At 39.7% G+C, this 22,984-nt stretch overlaps 1 protein-coding gene across 1 annotated transcript in view; it reads right to left on the reverse strand.

The window, feature by feature from the left end:
• The window catches only part of flt4 (fms related tyrosine kinase 4), a 53,506-nt gene continuing 30,522 nt past the window's right edge, over positions 1-22,984 (reverse strand). The window contains exons 6-30 of the mRNA XM_014470138.2: positions 22,111-22,250; positions 21,857-22,028; positions 20,169-20,286; positions 19,806-19,990; positions 18,649-18,814; positions 15,614-15,749; positions 14,961-15,069; positions 14,032-14,391; positions 13,357-13,503; positions 12,369-12,500; positions 11,811-11,917; positions 9,624-9,753; positions 9,093-9,197; positions 8,323-8,436; positions 7,217-7,305; positions 6,814-6,973; positions 6,617-6,711; positions 5,030-5,152; positions 4,765-4,876; positions 4,513-4,612; positions 4,190-4,295; positions 3,965-4,089; positions 2,327-2,447; positions 2,083-2,168; positions 1-494 (exon numbers count right to left, since the gene is read on the reverse strand). Coding sequence (XP_014325624.1) covers positions 281-494; positions 2,083-2,168; positions 2,327-2,447; positions 3,965-4,089; positions 4,190-4,295; positions 4,513-4,612; positions 4,765-4,876; positions 5,030-5,152; positions 6,617-6,711; positions 6,814-6,973; positions 7,217-7,305; positions 8,323-8,436; positions 9,093-9,197; positions 9,624-9,753; positions 11,811-11,917; positions 12,369-12,500; positions 13,357-13,503; positions 14,032-14,391; positions 14,961-15,069; positions 15,614-15,749; positions 18,649-18,814; positions 19,806-19,990; positions 20,169-20,286; positions 21,857-22,028; positions 22,111-22,250 — 3,452 coding nt within the window. The 3' untranslated portion in view covers positions 1-280. The remainder of the gene's footprint in view (positions 495-2,082; positions 2,169-2,326; positions 2,448-3,964; positions 4,090-4,189; positions 4,296-4,512; positions 4,613-4,764; positions 4,877-5,029; positions 5,153-6,616; positions 6,712-6,813; positions 6,974-7,216; positions 7,306-8,322; positions 8,437-9,092; positions 9,198-9,623; positions 9,754-11,810; positions 11,918-12,368; positions 12,501-13,356; positions 13,504-14,031; positions 14,392-14,960; positions 15,070-15,613; positions 15,750-18,648; positions 18,815-19,805; positions 19,991-20,168; positions 20,287-21,856; positions 22,029-22,110; positions 22,251-22,984) is intronic.

Consider the following 22,984-nt stretch of genomic DNA (forward strand, 5'->3'; position numbering starts at 1 on the left):
GGATAAATTGTCTTTATTTCTGACTAAGTGAGTCATACCATGTAAAAAAAAGGAGAGGAAAACTACATATAAAACATAAAAATATAAATGTATGTATAGAAAATGATTTATCATTTTTGTCATAATATTGCCACCCAGTGGCTGGTTAGAGGAACTTCAGGCACATATCTATAAGTCCATTTGTTGAGAAAGAATGAAAAGCCGGTTCTGCTCAGGTCTTCACTCATGTCGATACTAGCAAGATGTTATCTGCGCAAAGGTCTTCTTCTGTGGTGTAATATTAGACGTTTGATGAGGCCATGGAAGCGGTCCCTGGAGACGAGTAGAAGTCACAGAACCCCTCCTCAGACAGGTGACCGTACTCGTTGTTGTAGAAGGTCTGTCCTGTCAGCTGGCTGAAGAAGTTGGGACGGAGTCCGGAGCTGCCGCCGTTCTGACCCAGCGAACAATGGGAGGCCGTCAGCGGCTCCGTGCTGCTGGTGCTGCTCATCCGACTGGGGAGACGGCAACAAAAGTCAGCTCAGACTTTACCCACCTCTTTTTATAACTGAGCAACGCAGCCTCCAGTTAGATTAGTATTGGAGTAACCAAAATTTGCTTTGAGAAAGAGCACTACTGCAACATATTTGGTAAAAAGGTCACACGGGTACTATAAAGATGCTGTGGGGAGATAAATTCAGACCAGTCTTGGAACAAAATGTTTTAGAGGCGACAAAAGTCTGATGACTGTGGTGGCGTTTTATTTTCTAGCATAACAATGAGATTAAAGCTACTGCAGGATGATTTAGGTCAGGGGTCGGCAACCTTTTTCTTTCAAAAAGCCTCTTCTGCTACTAAAATGTATTTGGAAATGTGTTTTAGAAAAGAAAAAAACACTTTGTAGAATGAGGTGAGCACTTTCTATCCATATTAACATTAACCAAAAAAAAAATAGGTAGCATATAAACTAGTTGCTTTTAGAAACTTGCTGAAAATATTAAGATTTTGCACAAGAACTTGCAGAAACTCCAAAAAAAAAAAAAAACATTTCTTATTGCATCCATAGTCATAATCATTTCCTTTTTGGTTTTGCAAGAGCCACAGTGGCCAAAGACCCACATGTGGGTGTGGAGCTGCAGGTTGCAGACGCCCCCAAGCATACTTGTGTGCTAAAATGAGTCTGGGAGGCAGAATATGAATAGAAGCCACATGTTTTAGTTTGTTTGTAAAAAAACAAAAACTGAAATACAGTTTTTAAATTATACAACCGTCATCCACACAATACTTTGTGCTGGTCCATCATAACATCCCAATACGTTAAAGTTTGAGACTGAAAATTTCAAAAAGTATGAAAACTTTGCAAAGAACTGTACACCCAGAACTCAAAGTGTTTCATGGTTTTTCAAAGTCTACTTCATGCACTTCTTTATTGCTCACAGATCCATACCTACAGACTTCAAATTAAATAGTATTACTTTAAATATTGCTTGATCATTTAAATTTAGGAAAGCTTTAAAGAGCTGCCAGAAAACTTGATAGACTTAGGTGTGATTGCGGCTTTTTGAGTTTCGTTAAGACTGAATACATCATCTGTGCAACTTACAGTAACCTGTTTTAGCTCTGACAGCTAGGAACTGTCTTTAAGATCCCCTTTTACACTCTGCAAAGTTGCTGGGTCCGGTATTTGTCTTCATTTCTACTCGCAGCTGATGTCATTTCTCAAATATTTTCTGAAAAGCGCTTCTCAAAACATGACTAAAAATGGGGCCCCAAGGTCTAAATGAGTCATACTGTTTGCTTCCACATGTAGATTGAGAGCCTGCTCATGCATATTTTCTCTGCAGAGCTGGTTTCGCTGCACATGAAACAGCGAGCGACTCCTCCACCTCTTCCTGCCAAGGAAGAATGTTTTCTCATGTAGACTGAAGCATGTGGAGCATCATCCGTTTGCTCATTGCTCTGAAATGGTGTCATTTGGGTGAGCAATGAGCGCGCATCACGGCAAAATGTGAAACGCTGCCGCTAAACATCCGTGCTCAAAACCCGCCTTGTGTGTCACTTTCCGCTTTCGGTGACGCCGAGCGTAGCTTTTGAGTGACAAACCTCTTCAACACGGCTCCCCGGTGGCTGTGCTCGATTCTCTCAAATTCCTCAGAGGCCAGAACCATCCCGCTGTCGGTCTGGTTGTCCTGGAGGAGGGCAACATGTAAATTAGGTAGAAGTTTGGAAAGCAGCGCCTTGCCGGTAATTATCCGAGGAGAAAAATCCCCAAAGACCAAAATCATTCAGAAATAAAACAAAGTCATCAGTTGGTTTCAGTCAGTAAGAAGGGAATCAAAGAGCTTACCTGGGGAGGTTTCTGTGAATTCATCTCCAGGGGCATATCTTCAAATGTCTCGACTCTGGGCTGGCACGTTTTAGAGGGCCCCACAAACACACAGCCGGCAAAGGGAACACAGTTATAATACCTGGACAGGAAGTGAAGAAAAGCTTCTCAGGTTAAAACCGCAATGTATGCAGCTCAAACAAGCCAAAAACAGCTTGTACTTGATCCCTAACAGAAGGTTCCGGGATTAAACAGATGAATTTAAACATTTAATTATCCTAATAAGATAATACAGAACATTTTCTACAGTTTATTTTTACACATTTAGTTTTTATTTTTCATCGTACCAGTCAAGGATCAAACCAACGTTATATTTATTCAGGTTTCCACACCTTCCAACTTTTTCTTCTCAGAATCTCACGTCAAGTTATCGACGCCAATCCAAGTCAGCCCTGTTGCTTATTTGTCTTCATATTTTTTAAATATTAATTAAAATGACAATGAATGTGCAATATTAGGGAACATTTTGTGGAATCTTTATGATCGATGTTATTTTTAGACAGTAATGGTGTTCATTAAGTAAAAGATATAATGTAGTTCTGCTGTAACATATTTGAAGATTCAAGATTTCTTTAAAACAAAGTGGTGAGTCCAGTACGAGTTGGAAGTTGGTACGCATATCTACTTCTTCCAACTCTTCATAATTTCATTTATTTAGCAAAAATAGGTTATCAGATTTCTGCCAAATGTTGGCTGCTTTGATATATCACCGTACAAAATGGCTTTCACCTGAGAAAATCTGATTTTCTCTTTCACTTTTGTTACATCATTTGAGCCAAAAAAAAAACCACATGACCATTGCCATCGATTTAGGTTTTTTGTGTCTTGACAGCAAAATAATGACCAGAAACAGAAAAAAAAGCCTAAATAAAACCCAAAAGAATTTTTTTGTATAGAGCACATTTAATTTAATTCCCTCTATATTAGTTATACAACTAATTCTCAGAAAAATGTTGTCTCAAGGGACTTTATAAGACAAACATCTATTTTATTTACAGGAGAATATAAATCAATCCAGACATGCAGACAAAGTCAAAGCCAGCTACATGTGCTTCAGTTCAAACCTAATTATAAAACATTGCATGCTCAGTTATTAGGGAAAAAGTTTTGTTATAAGGAGACACTTGATTGCATTGAGTGACTGACTGGTATGAGTAAAGTAAGTGAATTGTATGCATATAGCAGCCTTTGCAGTAAAAAAAACAAAAAAAAAAAACACATGCTTTCCAATAAAAAATGTCCACATGAAAATAAAACACAAAAGAGAAATATGATACTGACCTGATTAATCTACCTGCCAACAGGTTGTTCAGGAGGCCTATCAGAATAAACTTGGATTTTTTTTTGTCGAATCAGATAAAAATGTTTGGAATCTGCCATTTTCCACTGATAATATAACTGGAATTGTGTGTTTTCATCTGGAGAGGCTAACACTTTAGATGGTTTGGTGTTAAATACAGGCAACATTTAGAAAGGTTGCTCTTCCCCACCGTTGAGTAAGGTGGATGATCTATGAAGCTGCAAGAAAACTGAAATGTGCCGTCATTTGGTCTTTCATTGCGTGACCCAGCTTGTTGTGTGTGCAGGATGTATCGGTACCTTGTGGGCAGAGCGTTGCAGGCCATTCTCAGTTCCTCCTCTGACGCAGGACGAGATGAAGTCTGTGAGAAACCGTCATCTTCTGAGTTCTGCGAGTGGTTCAGGGGGATGTAATCCTTCCCATCCTGAGGGGAAGGAGAGGAACTTCAACCCAGAGCTACACTGTGTTTCGTAATAACCGCGGATAAAGGTTCTGGTTGTTGCTGCAGATCCAGGAGAACTTACAGGTAGACTGTTGTCCTGCAGCAGGTCTCCCAGGATCTGAACCAGAGCAGGGAACGTCGGCCTCTCTTTGGGCTCGCCCTGCCAGCAGGCCAGCATGATGCCGTATCTGCCAGTAGAGGGCAGTACAGTCACAACAACAGCACATCACCTTCTAACTTGGCAACACAAATTAAATCCTGATTGATTTCCTCAGCGTGCCCGTCAGCTGAATGACACTTGGCTGCAGAAATTGGCTTGATAAATTAGAGGGATTTCAAGTCATAAATCCTACTTGACAGGCAAAGAAAGCCCATTTCTCCTTTATACGAGGAAGAAATATTTACATTTCAGGAGAGGCCGTCTCCGGTGCTCTCATTCTGACGCCATCTTTCAACCGTTTGCAAAAGTCTTCATCAATCTGCACCCCCGGATACGGAGAAGCACCTGCGTGCACACAAAGGGGAGACCGGCGCATTAATCAACATGTCAAGAGACCGGGGTTGGGGAACAAGCCCACTTCTGCAAGAGTTTGCGCTTTTTTGATATGAATGAATAACAAACGACGGTCCTCAAGTGTGGTCCGATTCTGAGATTACCGAGTGAAAAGATTTCCCAGAGGAGGACTCCAAAAGACCACACGTCACTCTGGCTGGTGTACACTTTGTCGAAGATGCTCTCTGGGGCCATCCACTTCAGAGGCAGGCGAGCCTGAGAGGCCGCCGAAGCAGATAAAGCGTGACAGGAGCAAAAACACTCAAATGTAATCATCATGTGGGTGGTTTAATACAATAACACAAAGTATTTTCTTGTCCAGCTGCAGGAGATAACGGTGCTTGGTGGGACTGAGGGAGACAGACATACGTTGCCTTTCCTGACGTAATCTGGGTCTTTGTAAATGTCTCTGGCCAAGCCGAAGTCGCAGATCTTCACCACGTTGTTCTCTGACAGGAGAATGTTCCGGGCCGCCAGATCTCTGTGGATGCACTGCAGACACACACACACACACACACACACGGTCATCAGTATTCTGCAGACAGGTGTCTGTGCATGGAAACGTTTCAGTGCATTGTCTCCTACCTTGTTTCTCCACAGAAGTGTAGGAATTTTCTTTTAAATTTTTTATCTGAAGCAGGCAAAGAGAAATGTTCTTGCTTTGTTTGTTAAAAATGTGGATGTGAGAGAGTGTGCAGTGTTTGGCTCCAGCTATATAATTATATAAATTACATCCCAATTTAATTCAAACCCTGTGATTATTATTGTGACAATTATTTGATTTAAAATTAGCTCTTAAATGTCACCCCATGTTTTCAATTTAATTTGCTGTTAGTAATTATTTGCTATAATTACTAATTATAGTAGAAATAATAATATTGTGTTATTGATTAATTGTAGATGCATCGTTTAATCTCAACTTCAAACTTAGAAAAATTCTAAACGTTTAGAAAAAAGCTAACAAAAAGAAAAAGATCCTGTAACTATGCGATTAAGCGACTGAATTTGTGGAAACTGAATCTCAAATTAGTACTTAAAATTTATTGGTTGGATTTTCTTAGAAAACATTTTACAGATGATAACCTGAACTTTCCTGCATTGGTAAAGTTGGATCGAGTTAGATTCCATGATGCTTGCTGACTCTGTATAAGATTTTATGATTCGATTTTCAATTTCTGCGGCTGATCCGTTTCTTGATGTTTGTGGGTGCTATACAAATAAATTGAATCAATAACTGGCACTCTAATGATACCCTAAATTTATTTAATATTTCTTCAAAGGTTTCACATGCAAAATCTATAATTTAACTAGCAACTGCATTTGTTAGATAATTATATGGAATAAGTTGACACTTTGAGCTATAACTTGTAAATAGATGGCGATTTTTCCCTGTTCTTGTTTATTCAGCTTCCTATTTGGGCTATAACATACATGATCTAATTTGTGCAAATTAGTTTTAATTAGGATTATTGTTTTATATTCCTCACTAAACTCCTGAGGTTTTGTAAAGAATTTGTCTTGGGAACAAAAGTGGAGGACACTTTGAATTCTGATGCATTTAATGGGAAAAGAAAAAAATATATATTTTTCAGTATGTGATCTCTCAGTCATTGGTTAATAAATTAGTGTATTATTTATCATAAGGTATACAAGCTAAGCTCCATTTCATATGTACTTTTTTATTGGAACCATGACTGCCATCTTTGATTTTAGTACCTGTATGTGAATATTCTTTGATATACAATCTTTATTTGAAGTTCATTTTAGAAGTTAAATCAAAACCACACAATTGGTTATTGAGCAGAAGAAATAAGCAGAATGATAAATTCTGTCTTTGAATAAGAGAACTGGATGAGCCACAGATGGCTCTACATGAAAGATCCAGGTTTCAACCTGATCCATCTCCTCCACACAGCCTCATTTGCTCCTTTTTCACAACGTAACGGTGACATTAACCTTTCTGGAGGCCAGGAACTCCATCCCACGAGCCACCTGGAAGCTGTAGCATATCAAGTCCTCTATGGTCAGCGGGGTTTTCCACAGGTCCTCAGCTAAAGCGAGAACACAGAGGAGGAAAGAAAAGATCGAGCTGCCTTTATTTGGAAACTATGAGTGGTGTAATTCATAACTCTGACGATGTGAAGCTGACTCACTTTTCTCCACCGCCTGGTTCTGATTGGATGCCTTGGATGATGTAACCCGAGGACTGCTGAGCGGCGAGGAGGAAGCCGGAGGAGTCCGCCGAGCTCTTTGATCCGTCTGACCGGCTTCGATCATCCGCCTCATCTGGCTCTGGGTTTTTGGTGAGCGGTCCTAAATAGGACACAGATTGTTGATTCATCTCCAAAAATAAAAAGAAAATCAATTCTAAAAGAGTTACGTATGTTGGAGCAGATTGAAACTGTTAAAGAAAAAAAAATTACATAAGGGAAAACTAAACATAGATGGAAATATTACACGGAGTAAATATAGCATGAAAAGCGGTTGAGCCACAATCAGAGCAGAAACGATTCTAGAAATGCTGAGAATGCTTCAGTGGCTGCTGAGCTCCGATACCCTGTAGGGAAGGAAGAACTCCCTCTTGGCTCGTAGGAAGTTGGAAAGATTCCCATATTTGCAGTACTCCACTATCACCATCAATGGACCTGTTGATGGAGAAGTTTGAAACATTACATATAGAATTGACTCAGAAAGGAATTTGATCTACAACTTCTATGTGCATAATAATGAGACGAGTGAGCGTTTTGGCTATGTATAAATTTGATGCAAATTTTATTCGCCAGAATGTTTAGTGGATTGCAGCATACGAGAGATGTACATTTATGTAAATGGATACCTCAGTAGACCAACAACTTACTGTAGATCGCAGTGTGTATAATTATTAGGCGTGACAGGAAAAAAAAAAATCTAAATCAATGAAGATTAATTTAAAAATCAAACCCCAAACCCACTGGCAGGTTTTAAAAGACACTTTCTCTAAACAGAGGCGCAGGAACAAGTCTGCACCTTTCGAGAAAGTCCACAGGCCAACACTGTGGTGCAGTAAAGATTTAAGATCTTACTTAAAGAGGAAATGGTAAATTTAAAAAACCCCGAACTAAACCATGTTGAGGACTTGTGGACTCTTCTTAGACTGTACGATGAAGAAACACGGTCCACCTCTCTGAACAGTGTCTGGGAGAATCTGGTTGCTGCCGCACAAAATAATTGATCATCAACAGATCCAGGAACCGACGGACTCCATGAAATCTTCTGATTGTTATTGGAAAGAAGAGTAGCTACATTGCTTGTTATGTCAGAAATTTGTAAAAATTTGAATTGTTTATTACTCTCCCTTAACTGTATAAAACTGGAATGAATGCTAAAAATATCAAAAAGATGTTCCTGAATTTAAGGCAGCGAAATCAATTCACTTACACCATATTACGACATATATGTTTGGTTGTAAACAAATTCAGTTTCAGGTTTTTAATTTGTAACTTTATAGTCAAGTTGTGAACCACTTTTTTTTTCAGCCCATCTCATGAATCCCAGTAAAATATGCAGCAGCCTGTGGCTGTAGTATGATAAAATGCAAATACCTTTGCAAGGCACTTAAAATTACTGATGGGATGAGGTTTTTATACAAAAATAAAAATAAATCGGGTGATCTCAGGACTCACCACTGGGTTTGGTGCAGGCTCCTAACAGGTTAACCACGTTCAGATGGTTACCGATGTGAATCAGGATCTTTAGCTCCGACATCAAAGCCTTGTGCTCACTGGCCGTGGCTCCATCTGCAACACGCGCACAATTACTTGTTTCAGATGGCTGTGCTTTTTCTCTTTGTGCTGCACCTCCATTTACACCTTCCCCTGATGTTTCCCGTGCTCACAGTGGAAGCCTGAACAATTATTTTAACAAGCTTGCAGAGATTTTCTGCAGGTGCGGCTGATTAACACTCAGCTCTGAACCTCCTTTTGAAGCTGTTTACGGCTTCACACGTCTTTCTAATGCTTCTCCTGGGATCCCTGTAAAAGCTGCGAAACAGGCACGGTTCAAACCAGCCAATTTTTCTGGGGACAAGTAAAGTTTATGAGTAATCAGCCATAATTCACACAGAGTGGCTCCTCTCTCAAGCCATGTTTCCTGTTTTTGTCTGAAACCCCTGAGTCCTTGCAGCTGTAGGTGAAGACAAAAATGGATTAGGCGAGGGTTTATCTAGTGAACCACAACAATAAATCTGAGTTGTAACCAAAGGCTTTCCACAAAAGACAAACTTTATTGAATTTGAAAAAGGCCCAGGGGTCTAACAGTTTCACCAAACCTAATTGACTCACAATTGTACTTAGGTTCAACAGCTTAAATGTGCTTCCATTATTTGTGTATCAGCGACTTACTACAGTGCCTGATTCACAAAAAAAACATGTACATACTAAACCCAGAGTTTCACCTTTTAGCATCTTGACGGCCACCGTGTTTAAGCTGTTGCTCTTGCTGATGCCGTAGATCGATGCCTCCATCACTTTTCCAAAGGCACCGTGGCCCAAAACTTTTCCTGCGTCATTGAAGCATAGAGAAAATGATGCTAGTTATGCAAATAGTTGTGGCAGGGCATTTTGCAGAACAAACGGGGAGAAATTATGATACCGATTGCAGCATTCGGGGTGTTAAAAAAAAGGTACAACGTGTTGCCATAAGATTCTGTTGTGAAACAGATGCTTCTCCTTGGGGCGTTTTTAAAAAGCTCTTGTGGAAATGAGCGCATTTTGAACATTAGCACTCCACTTGGCAGCTCTCAGCACAGCTGGCTGTGATTTAAATGCATGCTGTTATGGATTCTGGAAATGGAAAGATAATTCAGCTTCTCCCATCTATTAACGCTCAACCATCCCTGCATACGTCATCACACACACCCTTCCCTCCCACATGCCTTGTTGACCATCTGTCCATCCCTCTGTCCGACTATTCCCAAGCTGCTCACCCAGTCGGAGTCTGTCTCTGGAGATCTCCCACTGTGACGAGTCGTAGGGCAGGTACTCCGACTCCAGCGGCACCTCCCCAGGGTCCATTATGATCGACAGATAGCCTGTCTTTATGTCTGCTGGGTTAACCTGCAGTTCACAGAGGGACACTATTCTTGTAAGGCAAGGAGGTAAGAGGTCAGGATAAACATTAGACAGGAAGAATACAAGCTAAAAGATGTCACTTTGCATTTAGGTTTTTTTTTTTGTCTGTTTGTTTGACGGCGTCAAGTAGACCAACATTTAGCAGAGCAAAAAAAAAGACAGAAAGTGTCAACTAACAGCCAGAACGCTGTGGTTTCAAAAACAAGATTGTTTCAGTGTTTAAAATTACTTAAAAATCTTCATGACAATACCTGGAAATATTTGTAACAATGCGTGCAATATCTTACAGCAGGTATGAGTCCAGTACAGTGGTAAAGTGTAATGCAGAGGAAACGTAAAAACTTTTCCTAAGCTTAATGTTATAACATGAAAGAAAACATTGTTTTTTGTTATACAAGAAAACCTCAGAGAGACAATGTGGGCTGTTGCTCATAAAAAGCTCATACATGACGTCAAGCTGTTAGTCACTGTGACTGTTTATAGAGCATCACTGAGTGATTATGTTGATGATTTATGTAATTATGGTTTAAGTCCACCGACTCAAAGAGGGAATACCTGTTTGTATAACCAGCGCAGTGCTATTTCGTTTACATAATTTCATTCTTTTCTAGCCTTTTTTGAGATGACAAGAAAATGTCAGCTGATGATTCAATCATTTGTGATTTACGAATGTAACAGTTTGAACAGCAGCTTAATTTAGAGCAGATTATCTGCTGGTGAGAACTAGAATAGTTTACATCTTGCCAAAAATATTTCAAGGTCTAAAAGCTAAACCCTTTTTCAATTATTGGATTTTGTGACAAAATAACAATGATCTAGTATTTACCATATTCTACAATTAATACATCTGACATGAAACTAATTGAAACAAGAGACTCCTCATTGCCTTTACATATTAACAAAATATGACTAAATAAAAAAAAAAAAAAGAAACATGTAAAAATTAACCAAAACTAGCGGTGAATTTGAGAGCCACTTTGGGCCGAACTCTGAGAAACTATGAGTCTAATACGTGCTCCAAACAAACTCCAGTCCACTTCTGGTTATATCAGTCCAAAAGTGCAAGAGAACTGAACATCCACTGCAAACAGACTGACCAAGTCCAAACATTTCACAAAGTGCTCCGAATGGGAAGACAAGACATGGTCAACAGAATTGATGAAATCCATGGGCTCAGCCCACTTCCTCATCCATCAAAAACCAGTATGCCAGTAAGCATGCCGGTCATTCCTCGTGATGCATGCTCCCACATCAACTCATCCACCATCCAAATTTCCAGTGCTGCAGATACTCTCCCAATGTTCCAGCTTGGCATTTTAATCAGGTTTGGTTTTGGAACTCTATTAGAAGAAATAGATTTTCTTTCAATAAAGCTTTTTTTTTTTGCTTGAGTAGCTTTTTTACCTTAGGGTGATAAATTATAAGTTTAAACCTTTTCTTTTTATTTACTCAGGTTATTTTTGTCTGCTATTGAAATTAGACAAAAAACTGGACAAAAGAGGGCAAAAAACAGAATAAATATGTAAGCCATACTTTCTAATAGTACAGCCATGGGCATTTAAAATACTAAATTTGTATAATGTAAGACGGAGGTTCTTTGTGAATAATCTTTACTGTTTGAATGATGGACTTTAAACTGTTTGTAAATCACATTACAGCCCCTGCCTGATGGCACTTGCTAAAGGCCAGGACATTTGTTTAATCCAGAAACAATAAAACCCAGTGCCCCATAAAACTGATAAAACTAATTTGAGGCTACTTTTTTACCCAGGCATTTTCTTCTTGAATCGTGTCTCATGAAAAACAGTTTATGAACAGCAACAATTAAAAAAAGGACAAAAAATAAAAAGACACAACAAAAAAGAAGAATATCTGAATAACAGATAAAAGGAGAGTCGGAGATCTCTAGATTAATCACAAAATGAGTAAAAATAACAGCAGAAGGAATGTTATCATGTTCAAGGTTGTCAGCAGCTGATATTAATGATAAGAAGGCAGGTTGTAGACACAAACATAGAGGTTGAAAAATGGCGGCGTCTGACCCGTTTCACGTTACAGAAGATGAGGATGAGCAAAGCCCAGAAGAACACAGCGATGACTCCTGTCCCGATCAGGATAACTATCTCCACATTGGCCTTGTCGCTTGAACCTTTTCAAAAGGAGGAAAAAATTAATTTATAATAAGAAATTACCTCCCCCCATCCTCACCATCCTGCCTCAGTCCTTCCTCTGTGCCACCTACAGGGGGTGCTGTAGTACAAAGCATCTGCCCCGTCTCTCCGACATTAAATCTTGTGCTGAAATCAGTGTGCTGAGCAGACTCCTTTCAGGTATTTGTGTTGGAGGCATTTCCAGCAATCCCATTAGATTACTCACTCTGCATACAAAATGTCCCAGAAGTCAATGACTTTAATTTGCTTGTGGAGAGCCGTACATCGGAGTAAGCACAAAACTTCAGCAGTGAAAGGTCTGAGAGTTGGAAAACCAGGCACGCTCCGTGTGTGAGGCAGGAGGTCAGGCGCAGCGGTGATTTCAGGCCTGAGTGCACCCGAGAGTTATCTGTGTGTGAGTGCGTTTCTGTATGTGTGTAGCTGTCTCACCGATGACCCTCACGGCGGCTGAGGAGTGGACGCAGCCTCGCTGGTTGCAGGCGGTGCAGGTGTAAAGTCCAGCATCCTCCTCTGTGACCCGCTGGATACTCAGCGTACGGTTCGAGTCATGCAGCTGGATCCCTGTGGGGGAAATGGAGAATGGTTCGTGGCCCTTGCTTGCACATTCTGTGGAAAACTGCTTCGCTGCAACTCTTTCACCCCTCACAAGATTTTTCTTGATTTATAAAGATTCTTGACAGAGGTCTGGACTTCCAAGCAGAAGCTCTCATTTATTATTCCATCAACCTACACATCTTAGGAGCCTGTCAGAGCAAACTCAGAAAATTAGCTGTCACTCAAACCTGTGCTGACCCACTCATCTTCACCCTTTTATGAGAGATTCTTAGAATGAAAGTAAATATGAAATTAAAATTCCGTCTAATTCTGTTTCTTGAAATTGTATTCTTACATGCAGTGTGGCTGTTTTGACATATTACTACTGCAAATGTAAATGCATCTTATTGGGATGCTGTGTGAGAAATCAAAATGAAGAACTGCATACACTTCAACTGGAAGAACATTTTTCCAAGTTTTTTTTTTTTTTTAATAAAAATGTGAAATGTGTTGCTTGAATGCTAACTCAGTTCTCCCAGGGTCAATACTTTAATTGAACCATTTTATCAAAAACAAAACCTTTGGATACAAATTCTTCAGTTGTACCTCTGGTTCATTGTTTAGGGTTGTTGCTTCAACTCTTTTCCTTACCCTGTATTTAACTCCATCCTTTTTCCCCATTAACATTGATTAAGTTTCCTGCAACCACCTTGTGTTGTCATAGAGATGGTTTGATTGTTTACCTTTCCACCACACAGTATTTTGAATGTAGAGAAAGTTTAATCTCATCTGGCCAGAGCGTCTTCTTGTTTTCCTGTTTGGGTATGACTTGCCAGGTGAGCTGTGGCTCTGCTGGATCACCTGTGTGGGTATATTTGCTCACCTGACATTTGGTGGAGGGGTTGGTTGTCTTTGAACCAGGACAGACGGGGCAGTGGTCTGCCTTCCACGTCGCACTCCATCCGCAGAGACTCGGTTACGTTCACCGTCTGGTTGCTGAGGCTGCGCTTGTACCGAGGAGCCTCCAGGGCTGTGAAGGTAAACAGAGATACACGACGGCAACTAGAGTTTAGATTTATGGTCCGAGCCCAAGGCGAGCCCAACCTGAAATTTGGGCAGAAACGGGCTAAAATTATTTGCTTTACTGTCAGTTCCGGTCAGGGTCAAGCTTCTGAGGCACGTTAGATAAGTGTGCAAAACATACAGGGCAGAGAAAACCAAACAAGAATGCACAATGACAAGTTCTGTTAATCTCCTTATAATTGCATAAATAGAGGAGTAGCTAGCCTTCAGTTTTTCTACTGTGTTTTCTGTCAGCACATATTTGTTCCATGAAAACACCAGGTGCTCCCTGTGTCAAGTGTGGATGTGGGTACCTAGGTGCGTGGGCATTAGTGAGTAGGTGTAATTGCGTGCCTCTAGCATTTACATACCAGCTTCTCACTGCTATGACCCTTGAGTATCCCCAATGCTGGGAGCTGAACTTGAAATAGCTCCAGTTAGGCTGAATCATTCCTGTGTTGTGCGCATCTCTGTGTTTGTTGCTTTTCTTGCTCACCTTTGACAGAGATGTATCGAAACAGGCACTGTTTCTCCTCGCTGCGTCTTCCCTGAGCTTTGCACACGTAGTGTCCCTCGTCCTGCAGCCGTACGGACTCCATGGTGAAGTCCAGGACCCAGCTGTTGGAGTGCGGCTGGAAGGATGGCTCAGCCAGCAGGGGCTCAGCGTAGTGGTGCACGCTGCCACAGTCCAGCCCCTGGGGCTTGCCCTGCTGGTCCTGCAGAGCCTGGGGGTTAAGGCGAAACCACTGCAGCTGATCGTAGGTGTAGTTGTCGGCGCTGCAGGACAGAGACACTTTGTCCTGCTCCAGGGGATTCTCAGAAGGACGAACATCCACGCTAAAACCTTCAGGAATGGCTTCAAGGTAGAGACATAGGGGGCAGTGAGAGGTATGCAATATGCATTTATGGAAATAATTGCTTTTAAAGCCAAGCCATCTGAATTGCAACAATATATAAAAAGGGCTTACAAAAGGTTTTCCAGTGGCCCATAGCCACAAATGAAATGGTCTTTGTTTGAAGTATCGCAATAAAATGGTGCAGTGGAATGTAATTTGGGGTGCTCACAGTGGATTACCTGGAGGCTCACCTTGTTCTGGGAAGTTTTATTAAGACGATTTTTTTGGCATTAAAGTATTACAGGTTATAACGTACACAGAGCCCTCCAAAAGTGCTCATTCTTTTTTAACTTTTAATATTTTGCAATGAAAAACATCTTTTCCCCACCACAAGGTACTGCATAATTTGTGAATCTAAAAGATTCAAAGAAGGAAAATACAGAATTTGGAAAATGGATTGGAGAAAATTGGTTTAAAGCAGGTTATACGGTTATGAAAGGGTAATAAAATAATAATAATAGTTTGGGTTTTCATCAAACCAACTGATTGTGTGGTTGTGTGTGAGAGACACCAAACCCAGCATACTCACTGGTCACATAAAAGTAGATAGGGAACTCATCTTTGCCCACTTTGTTTTCAGCAGAGCACTTATAGATGACGGAAACGCTGGCGTTGCGTATCTGAAGCCTGCTCACAATCTATTAGGAGAGGAAAAACTGAGTTAAGAGTTGGATTTATGCTGAGGAAGAGTGCAAATTTAAAAAGGAAGTGATGTGATGCTGTGATGTGATGTGATCTGTATTTAGATCAGGTTTATCACTGACTGGCCAAAAAACTGGCAAACCTAAACTGGTATGATTGAAAGAAATAGGATGTTTATATGTGTGAGCATGAGCATGCATTATTGTGGCCATTTCCTTTAATGTGCAGGCGTGTGTGTGTGCGATTCACACACGAGTCTGGATGTGTTTATAACCAACTCCTAAAGGAAGTCTGCAAAGGAAGCCTGTTCTAAATATTTCTACAGTGGAAATGGCTCTTGACTGGTAAGCTGTTCTGTTTTGGAGCTCAGAAATCTGGACACTTTTGTAAAATAGCAAAAGGATTAGTCTTATTTAACGATTGGATTTAAACCAAATCAAATCTCAACATGCAATGTATTTTTCTTAAGTATAGAAACATAGTAGTCTTATATTCCTAAGGAATTTCAATAAAAAGCAAATATAAAAAGTTGTGATGAACCTTCTCTTGATTATCCACCACTTCAACAGATGTGTCAACAGGTTCAATTTCATTCATGGTGTTTTCTGAGTAAATGTCCTGCCAGTTCTGACAGTCTGCGGTCCTGTCGCTCCCGCTCTTCCTGTCTCGCTGCACTCTGGAGGGAAGCACAGACACACCTCATGACATCTCCTCCTATGTGCAGCAGAAAGTAACCAGTTGGCAAGAATTCAGAAACATCAATCTACATCCTGGGCTTTAAAATAAGGACTTTTTGTCCCCTTCTTGCCCAAGTTGGACTTTGAAATTATCCTACAAGTCAATTATCACAGGTCTCCTAGCAACTAATGGAAAAAACCATTTGTATCGCGGCGATCCACAGTGTGAACGTCGTAGCAGAGCTAATGAAACATGAAATGGAATATTTTAGCTTTCTTGCCCAAAGACAACGTTAATGTATTAGAAGAAGGTAATGGGATTAAGTTTCACTTTACTGCATAAATAATCATCAAAAATTCACAGGCTACCTAAACATTTCTAATGACTTAAGAAATCAGTACTATCATTAGGAAGTTATAATATTAACTGCCCTTATCGTCAATATATTGGCACCCTCAGCATCCCGTACTGTAATTAGACCATCATACTTTTCTACATACAGACCCCAATGGATGTATAAAAGTACCTTGAAGTACCTGGAACAGTACTCAGTTCAAGGTACTTCAAGGCATAAGGTACTGTGTTAAATTTCGCAATAATAGTAATATAACATGCAGTCAACATCCATCCCGCTGACCAGATATGAAGAGTGAGAATGCAAAATAACCTACCAAGTTTACACCAAAGAAGTCATTTGTGCTCATGATTAGGCACACGTTGATATAACATAGATGAGCGTGAGCGATGTAACCCTAACCCTTAATCATGATCATGTTCCTTAAAAAAAAAATACTTCTGACTGAGACAATAAACTCCAAAGGTTGCTGTGTACATTGTGATTATTGATAAATCTCTATCCTCTCTTTTTACAAGTTTCACCATCTCCTGATAACAAATACATCTAAGGGGCGTGCTGTGGTGGCGCAGGGGGTTAGCACGCCCCACGTTTGGAGGCCTTAGTCCTCAACGCGGACGTCGCGGGTTCGACTCCCGGTCCTGACGACCCTTACCGCATGTCTTCCTCACCCTCCTTCCTGTCTGCCTACTGTACAAAAAATCCGAGCCACTAGCGCCCCAAAAACTCTTCGGAGAAAAAAATGGAAAAAAAAAAATACATCTAAAACACAGTGGTTACATCAAACTAAAATTATTTTTATAAATACTTACAGTATTGTCTTTAATTGAAGATGTTAAATTATTTACCCCTACATTTTATCATTACACAGACACCTGTGGGGTGCACCTTCTAGTTTAAAGTTGGATTTTTCTACTTTCCAGATGGAATTACAACAAGATCCCTGAAGTCGGAATTGTGAGTGCAAAGGTCAGAGGTCACTGACCAGCCCAGAGTTCAGTAACCACTATTGCTGCTTTGTACAGCAGTAAAATGCTGTGATGCGTTTCTAACAGTTTCTGCCTGTTAAACTAAAGTCACACTTAGCACTGTACAGCTTCCATGTGTGAACATGTTTGTGTTTAAAGGCATGAAATGGTAACAGGTGTATTGTTCTGAAAACAATTTGAAAATCTCAATGGTTTTCTGACCTGCAATTTTGGCAAATGTGGCATTAATGCCAGATCAGAGCTTTCACTTCCAAAACAAATCTAGTGTACCATTAAATCCAAATAATAATAATAATAATAATGCTTCCTACAGCAAATGCCATCGGACCAATCATGAAATAAAATCTTATCGTAGAAAAATGAATTTATTTTTAATTAGATGTGAAATATTTGTATAATGACAGTTAACCCTTTTTATGCTTTTTTATGCAATAACTAGCAGTGTCAATAGAAAAGATTAATTGATTGATTGATTTTTTTATGCCGGAAAGTTCAATATCTTAGCAGTAGAATAAGCTGAAATAGCAACATTTAATGACATGGAAATAGCTTGGCACCTTTTATTCATAGCTTGTGGTTGCAAATCAATTCCTACTGGGCAAATCCAATATTGATGCTAAGCTTAGCAATTCATCTGCATAATGTACAGCTTGAATTTCATCATTCGCAGAGATGAAGATCTTCTGTCTTACTCAGAAACTAAAGGTCAAACTATTAATGTATCCAAAACATTAATTAAAAAGTCTAAACTTTTTGATTTATGTTCGTACATAAAGAAGAAGCCGCTAATTTCAAAATCATCATAGTGTTCGTAGTGTGGTAGTCAACAGCTGTAGAGACACAAGACAGTTTTTCTCTTTTACATTAGAACTTAAAAGAAAATTCGGATGCACTGCAAAAGGTCAAAATGTAAATACATCAGTCACTGTCCATGAAATGTTGCATTAAATGCACCATGCATGACAAAGAACATGAACTGGGCATTTTGAGCCTAATTTTAACAAAACATATTACTCTTGTATGTTTCCATATGTCTGTATCTGTACTGCCATCATCGCTCGTTTGCTCAGACCCGCATAGAAAGGTTAGAGCTGCGAAAGCTTCGGACATTAAGCCTTGAGGGGAAGATGGTGGAGGTGTATAGCTATCTGAAGTACTGTCAAATGGAAGTAGGCATAACACGGAGGCTTACAGAAATAGGAACCAAAGTAAATATGGTCTGTCTGGAAAATCCATTATATCGCGCTGTGCCCTTCAGTGGAGATAGAGGTAGGAAGAAAACAAACCCCGGAGCAATGCTTAGTGATAAGTCTTTGTGTGTTTATGTTTTTTTTCTCTAAGAATGCATGTGTTTTATATATCACCATGACAAACTAAAGCACACCAGAGTAATTCATGTGCTATTCTAACATGCATGGTTTATCTGCATCTGTGCCCCATAAAATTTTATTTTATACAATTCCAACGTCCCCTTCTCTCAAACTGCTTAAAGAGTGTATATACAGTATATCTGTGATGTGTATTGATCTAATGAGGACAAAAGTGTTTCTTACAGCCATTTTTCAGTGTTGTTGACGACACAGGGCCCCCAGGCTCTCCACTGCCAGCTGATGTTGGGTGCAGGGAGTCCGTAGGCAGTACATTTCAGCGTCTGGCTGCTGCCAATGCGATAAGGACTGGAAGGAGCAGCTGCTTTTTTCTCATAAATCTCTGGGGGAACTGAAGAACAGGAGAGCAGATCTATAAACCCAACAGGCCAGCAACAGGGAAAAATCACAGTGGAAGGAAACAAGAAAACGTCAGCCTGAATTTCTCCAAGGCTTTTCCTGTCTGGTACCAATTTTCAGTTTTCTTTGAGGTTGTTCCTATTGATTTCAGTTTTGACTGATTTTTAGAATAATTTCTTTCTTATAGGACTATAACAAATAAAAGGAGTGTATAAAAATACAAAATAACTTAATGTAAACCAAAAAAATGTAACAGTCAGACATTAAGGAAAAACGTGTTGTAATTTTAGTCGGTGGTCATAAATATCAGGAATCAATTGTATAAATACAGACTGTCTGAATTTTGATGGACTAGATTTGTCTATGCACACCACCATCACTTTTGCATTTGATGCTTATTTATAGTAAGATTACTTTGAATAGTTTATCTAATAATAAAACAAAACATGCCATCTGAAGCATCATTAAAGTGGCATGTTAAAGTGTGACAGACAAAGAGCTCAAAACTGTAAAACAAAAATATTTATAGTTTCACATTTTCTAAAGCAGGTTTTTCTAGAAAGGTGTTGATAAATGTCTCCACAAAATCTGACTTTGGAAATTATGTACTGTCCCTTTAAACATTTAAAGCTGAAAAATGTTTTCTTATTGGTTCTAAGCTGATGAGAGTTTTAGGAAATGACAAAATACAAATTATATGACATTCTGAAGTTGAAAGATATTTTTGGTAAAACACATTAAAGTCATTAAACAGTATTTTTGGGGGTTTTTTATTAATATTTTATTGGGATGAATTGATGTTCAATGATTTTGATCTTATAAATTCCTAACTTCTATTTTTGTAACGTTTTCAGTCTCTTCGTCATTCTGTGACCTTGCAGTATCTAATAAACTTCAAACCAAACTGAAATCCAAGTTTAATCCCAGGAAGACCGGCCTCTGCTACAAATCCTTTTGAAGAAAGTGAAATACCAGGTACATACCATTGACAACAACAGTGATGTTTAGCCTCTTCTCTAGCAAAGCGACACTGTTCTTCAGCACCACAGTGTACAGACCAGAATCCTCCTGACAAACATCTTTAATCTCCAAAGCGTGGTTAGAGTGCATTCTTATCCTTTTCTTCTTGAACTCCGCCCGTTGGTTTATCAGCATGCCATCTTTGTACCTGGAAAAGCCACACACACACACACACACGCACACACCTGCCTCAGCACAAAACACACTGCTCCTCAGGTGCTCTGCACCCTCAGTTAATCTCTAAATTGCAGCCATGTCAGGGCTAATTATGCTTCTGAAAATGTCCCATTGCTTTACTGTGAACACACCAAAGTGGCTTATCTTACCATTGCGTTTCAGGTGTGGGAAAGGCAGAGACGTTTAGTTGTAATTTGAAGGACTTCTGGCCAGCAGTTACCTCCACCACAGGCCCATCTGTATAGTCCAGGTTGATAAATGGTCCTTCTGGAATTGAGGACATTCAGTTTTTACATAAAGCACTTCTGGCCTTAAAAACTTTATGTGTGAATGGCTGGCATTCACCTCGGTGGACCGGTTTTTCAAATGTTTTTATTGATGTCTTCTCACATCATGCTGTGGTTTCACACTTTTCTACACCAACACGTCTTTTTTTCACCTGAACTCATCTTTCATTACAAGTTTGTAATGTGGACAAGAAATTGTGAAATGTTGCAACACATTTAGATTTGCTGTTTATTGTAAAATATTTACTTTTAATATGTGATATACTATGATGAAATGAAATGAAGAGTTAAGCATGAAGCTTCAACTCAATAACATAAAAAAGAAACATGCATTTAAATAAAAGACTAAACTTAAGAATTGATATTTGCTTTATTATTTATGATTCTCTGTTTTTTATCCAGTGCCAAGTAACAGGATGAGATTGACGGAAAAGCAAAACAGTGATCCGCAGATGTGTAGAAAGCTCAGACAATGAAAGGAAGAGGGATCCACAGTATATTTAATCAAAATTATTGTTGTGTTACCAATATCCACACTTTCAATACTGCACTGACTGGGACCGTAACATATGGTAGCTTATTATACTCCAAGTGGCATATCAAAACTAAACACCATGCTGTATGCTGCTCCAGAGGCCAGCTGTAAGATATACACATGTGGAAAGTTGATGAATGAGAATAATATGGACTAATTGCTACTGATGCCATTCAAAAATAACATTGGAATTGCATGCTCCGCTCATTTCGTGCAGGCCAAGTATGTAATTTTACAGATCATATTCTTACAGCATATAATGCTTTATCTAAAAAAAATCTTTCACATGGATTCAAATGTGATGAACTGAAGTTTATTCTTGCAATAATTGAGACCTGCCATGTCTCTGGGGTATGTGTGTTGCTTAAGATGCATTCTCTTTGTATATTTTATGTGTATTCTAAAAAAGCCTGTAGAAATGTACAATTTGCTACTTTGCATAGAAGATGCAAGTAATACTTACTGTAACATTTATATTTATGTATCCCATGGCCACCTTGGGATGAATGTTCAAAGTTTTATGTAAACAGATAATTATTAACCAACTTAATCTCAAGACATGTCAGGTTGTGCTGCTGTCACCTCAAGCACTCAGCATGGCAAGGTGAGTGAATCAATGCACATGGAGCATCTGTATAGTGTAGCAAAATGATTGGATCATTGGTAAAGCATTTCAGTAACAATTAAGTAATTTTTTGGGTATGTACAAAAACATACAGTATATGGCACCTTCACGGAACTAGAGATCAAATTTCGCATGCTAAAGTCAGTGCCAAAGCTTAATTTCACATATTTTCACACATCATTGCAAAGAAAGGCAGAGTATTATAGTTTAGGCAACATTTTGCATTGGTAGGTAAGGCAGCTTTCTACAGTCCTAAACTCTTTCGCTGAGTTGCTAGCATGCTTGTCAAGTTTTAATTTTAGGTATTTTTTACGATTACCAAACTTCTTGGAATTTTGAAGCCTTTAAAATAAACCAAATTGGTGTAGAATTGTGTTCTGCATTGCTCACCATGAACAATGACTTGAGTCTGGAGAATTTCTGTTCTTTCCATGCTAGTAACATTGCAGACGTATGGTCCCGTGTCTGTGACGTTGACATAGTGGATGGTCAGGACCTGAACCGCCTCTGTGGCGTGAGACAGAGCTTCTCGCTGGGGCTTGGTCTCCACCCAGCTGTTTGTCTGTCGAGAAGAAATACATTGTGGGTATTATTAGGCACCAGCTAAAAATATTCAACTTCTGACCGTAGCATCTGCTGGGTACCTGTTTACCGGGATAAGACCACTGGATGTCCACCCCGGTGTCGAACTCCACTGTCGCCGTGCAGTTCAGGGTGAGAGCCTCCCCCACCATCAACTCTACCGGTTCCTCAGGAAACAGCTTGACTTCGTAAATCTTACTTCCTGTCCGGGAAAAAGGGGAAAAAAAAGAAAAAATTGGGAGTGAGGCAGCAGGAGAGGTCACTGTGACATCGTCAGCAGCTTTTTTCTGTCCTCCTCACAGGCCTGGAGGAAATGACTTTCTTCTGGACCAAAGAAGTCATGTTACTATAAAAGGACGGCCTGTTACAACTTTGCACTATTTCCATTCATGTGACAAGCTGCTTCTGGGAGAAATCAAAGTAGAATATAGTAAAGTCTAGTGGGGGGAAACTGAGAAAGCTTTGGACACTGGCCAGGAAAGCTGATATAGAACCCATCTCTTTTGGCAGTGGGTGGAAATGACGCTGATGTCTGTGCAATACACTGTGATTGCTTGATTGTTTGAAACACCCCATTAGTGCTCAAAGTGAAGACTTGGTTTCTCCTCTGACTGATGCAGCTATTATGTTTGGCTGGCAGCAGCGGGGTATGACTTTCCTCTCCTCTGAAGAAAGAGGTGAATGATCTCCCACTGCAGAGAAAAGTGCCTCAGGCCAAGGTCCTCAAAGTTCACTCACATTGAGAGGGAACTTCAGCAAAAAGTTCATCAAGTCAGATGTCTAAAATGTGATCATGACTTCTCTTCTTTTTTTTTCCTGTCACATTCTGCTGGCGTAATGGCTTATGTCCCACTTAGAGAAGGGAGTAGCTTTTGAGGAAATGGCATGATTCAATAAAAGTCTTGACATTTTCTGAATTATGACATAATTGAGTGA

The sequence above is a fragment of the Xiphophorus maculatus genome, chromosome 23, assembly GCF_002775205.1.
Source record: "Xiphophorus maculatus strain JP 163 A chromosome 23, X_maculatus-5.0-male, whole genome shotgun sequence".
NCBI lineage: Eukaryota > Metazoa > Chordata > Actinopteri > Cyprinodontiformes > Poeciliidae > Xiphophorus > Xiphophorus maculatus.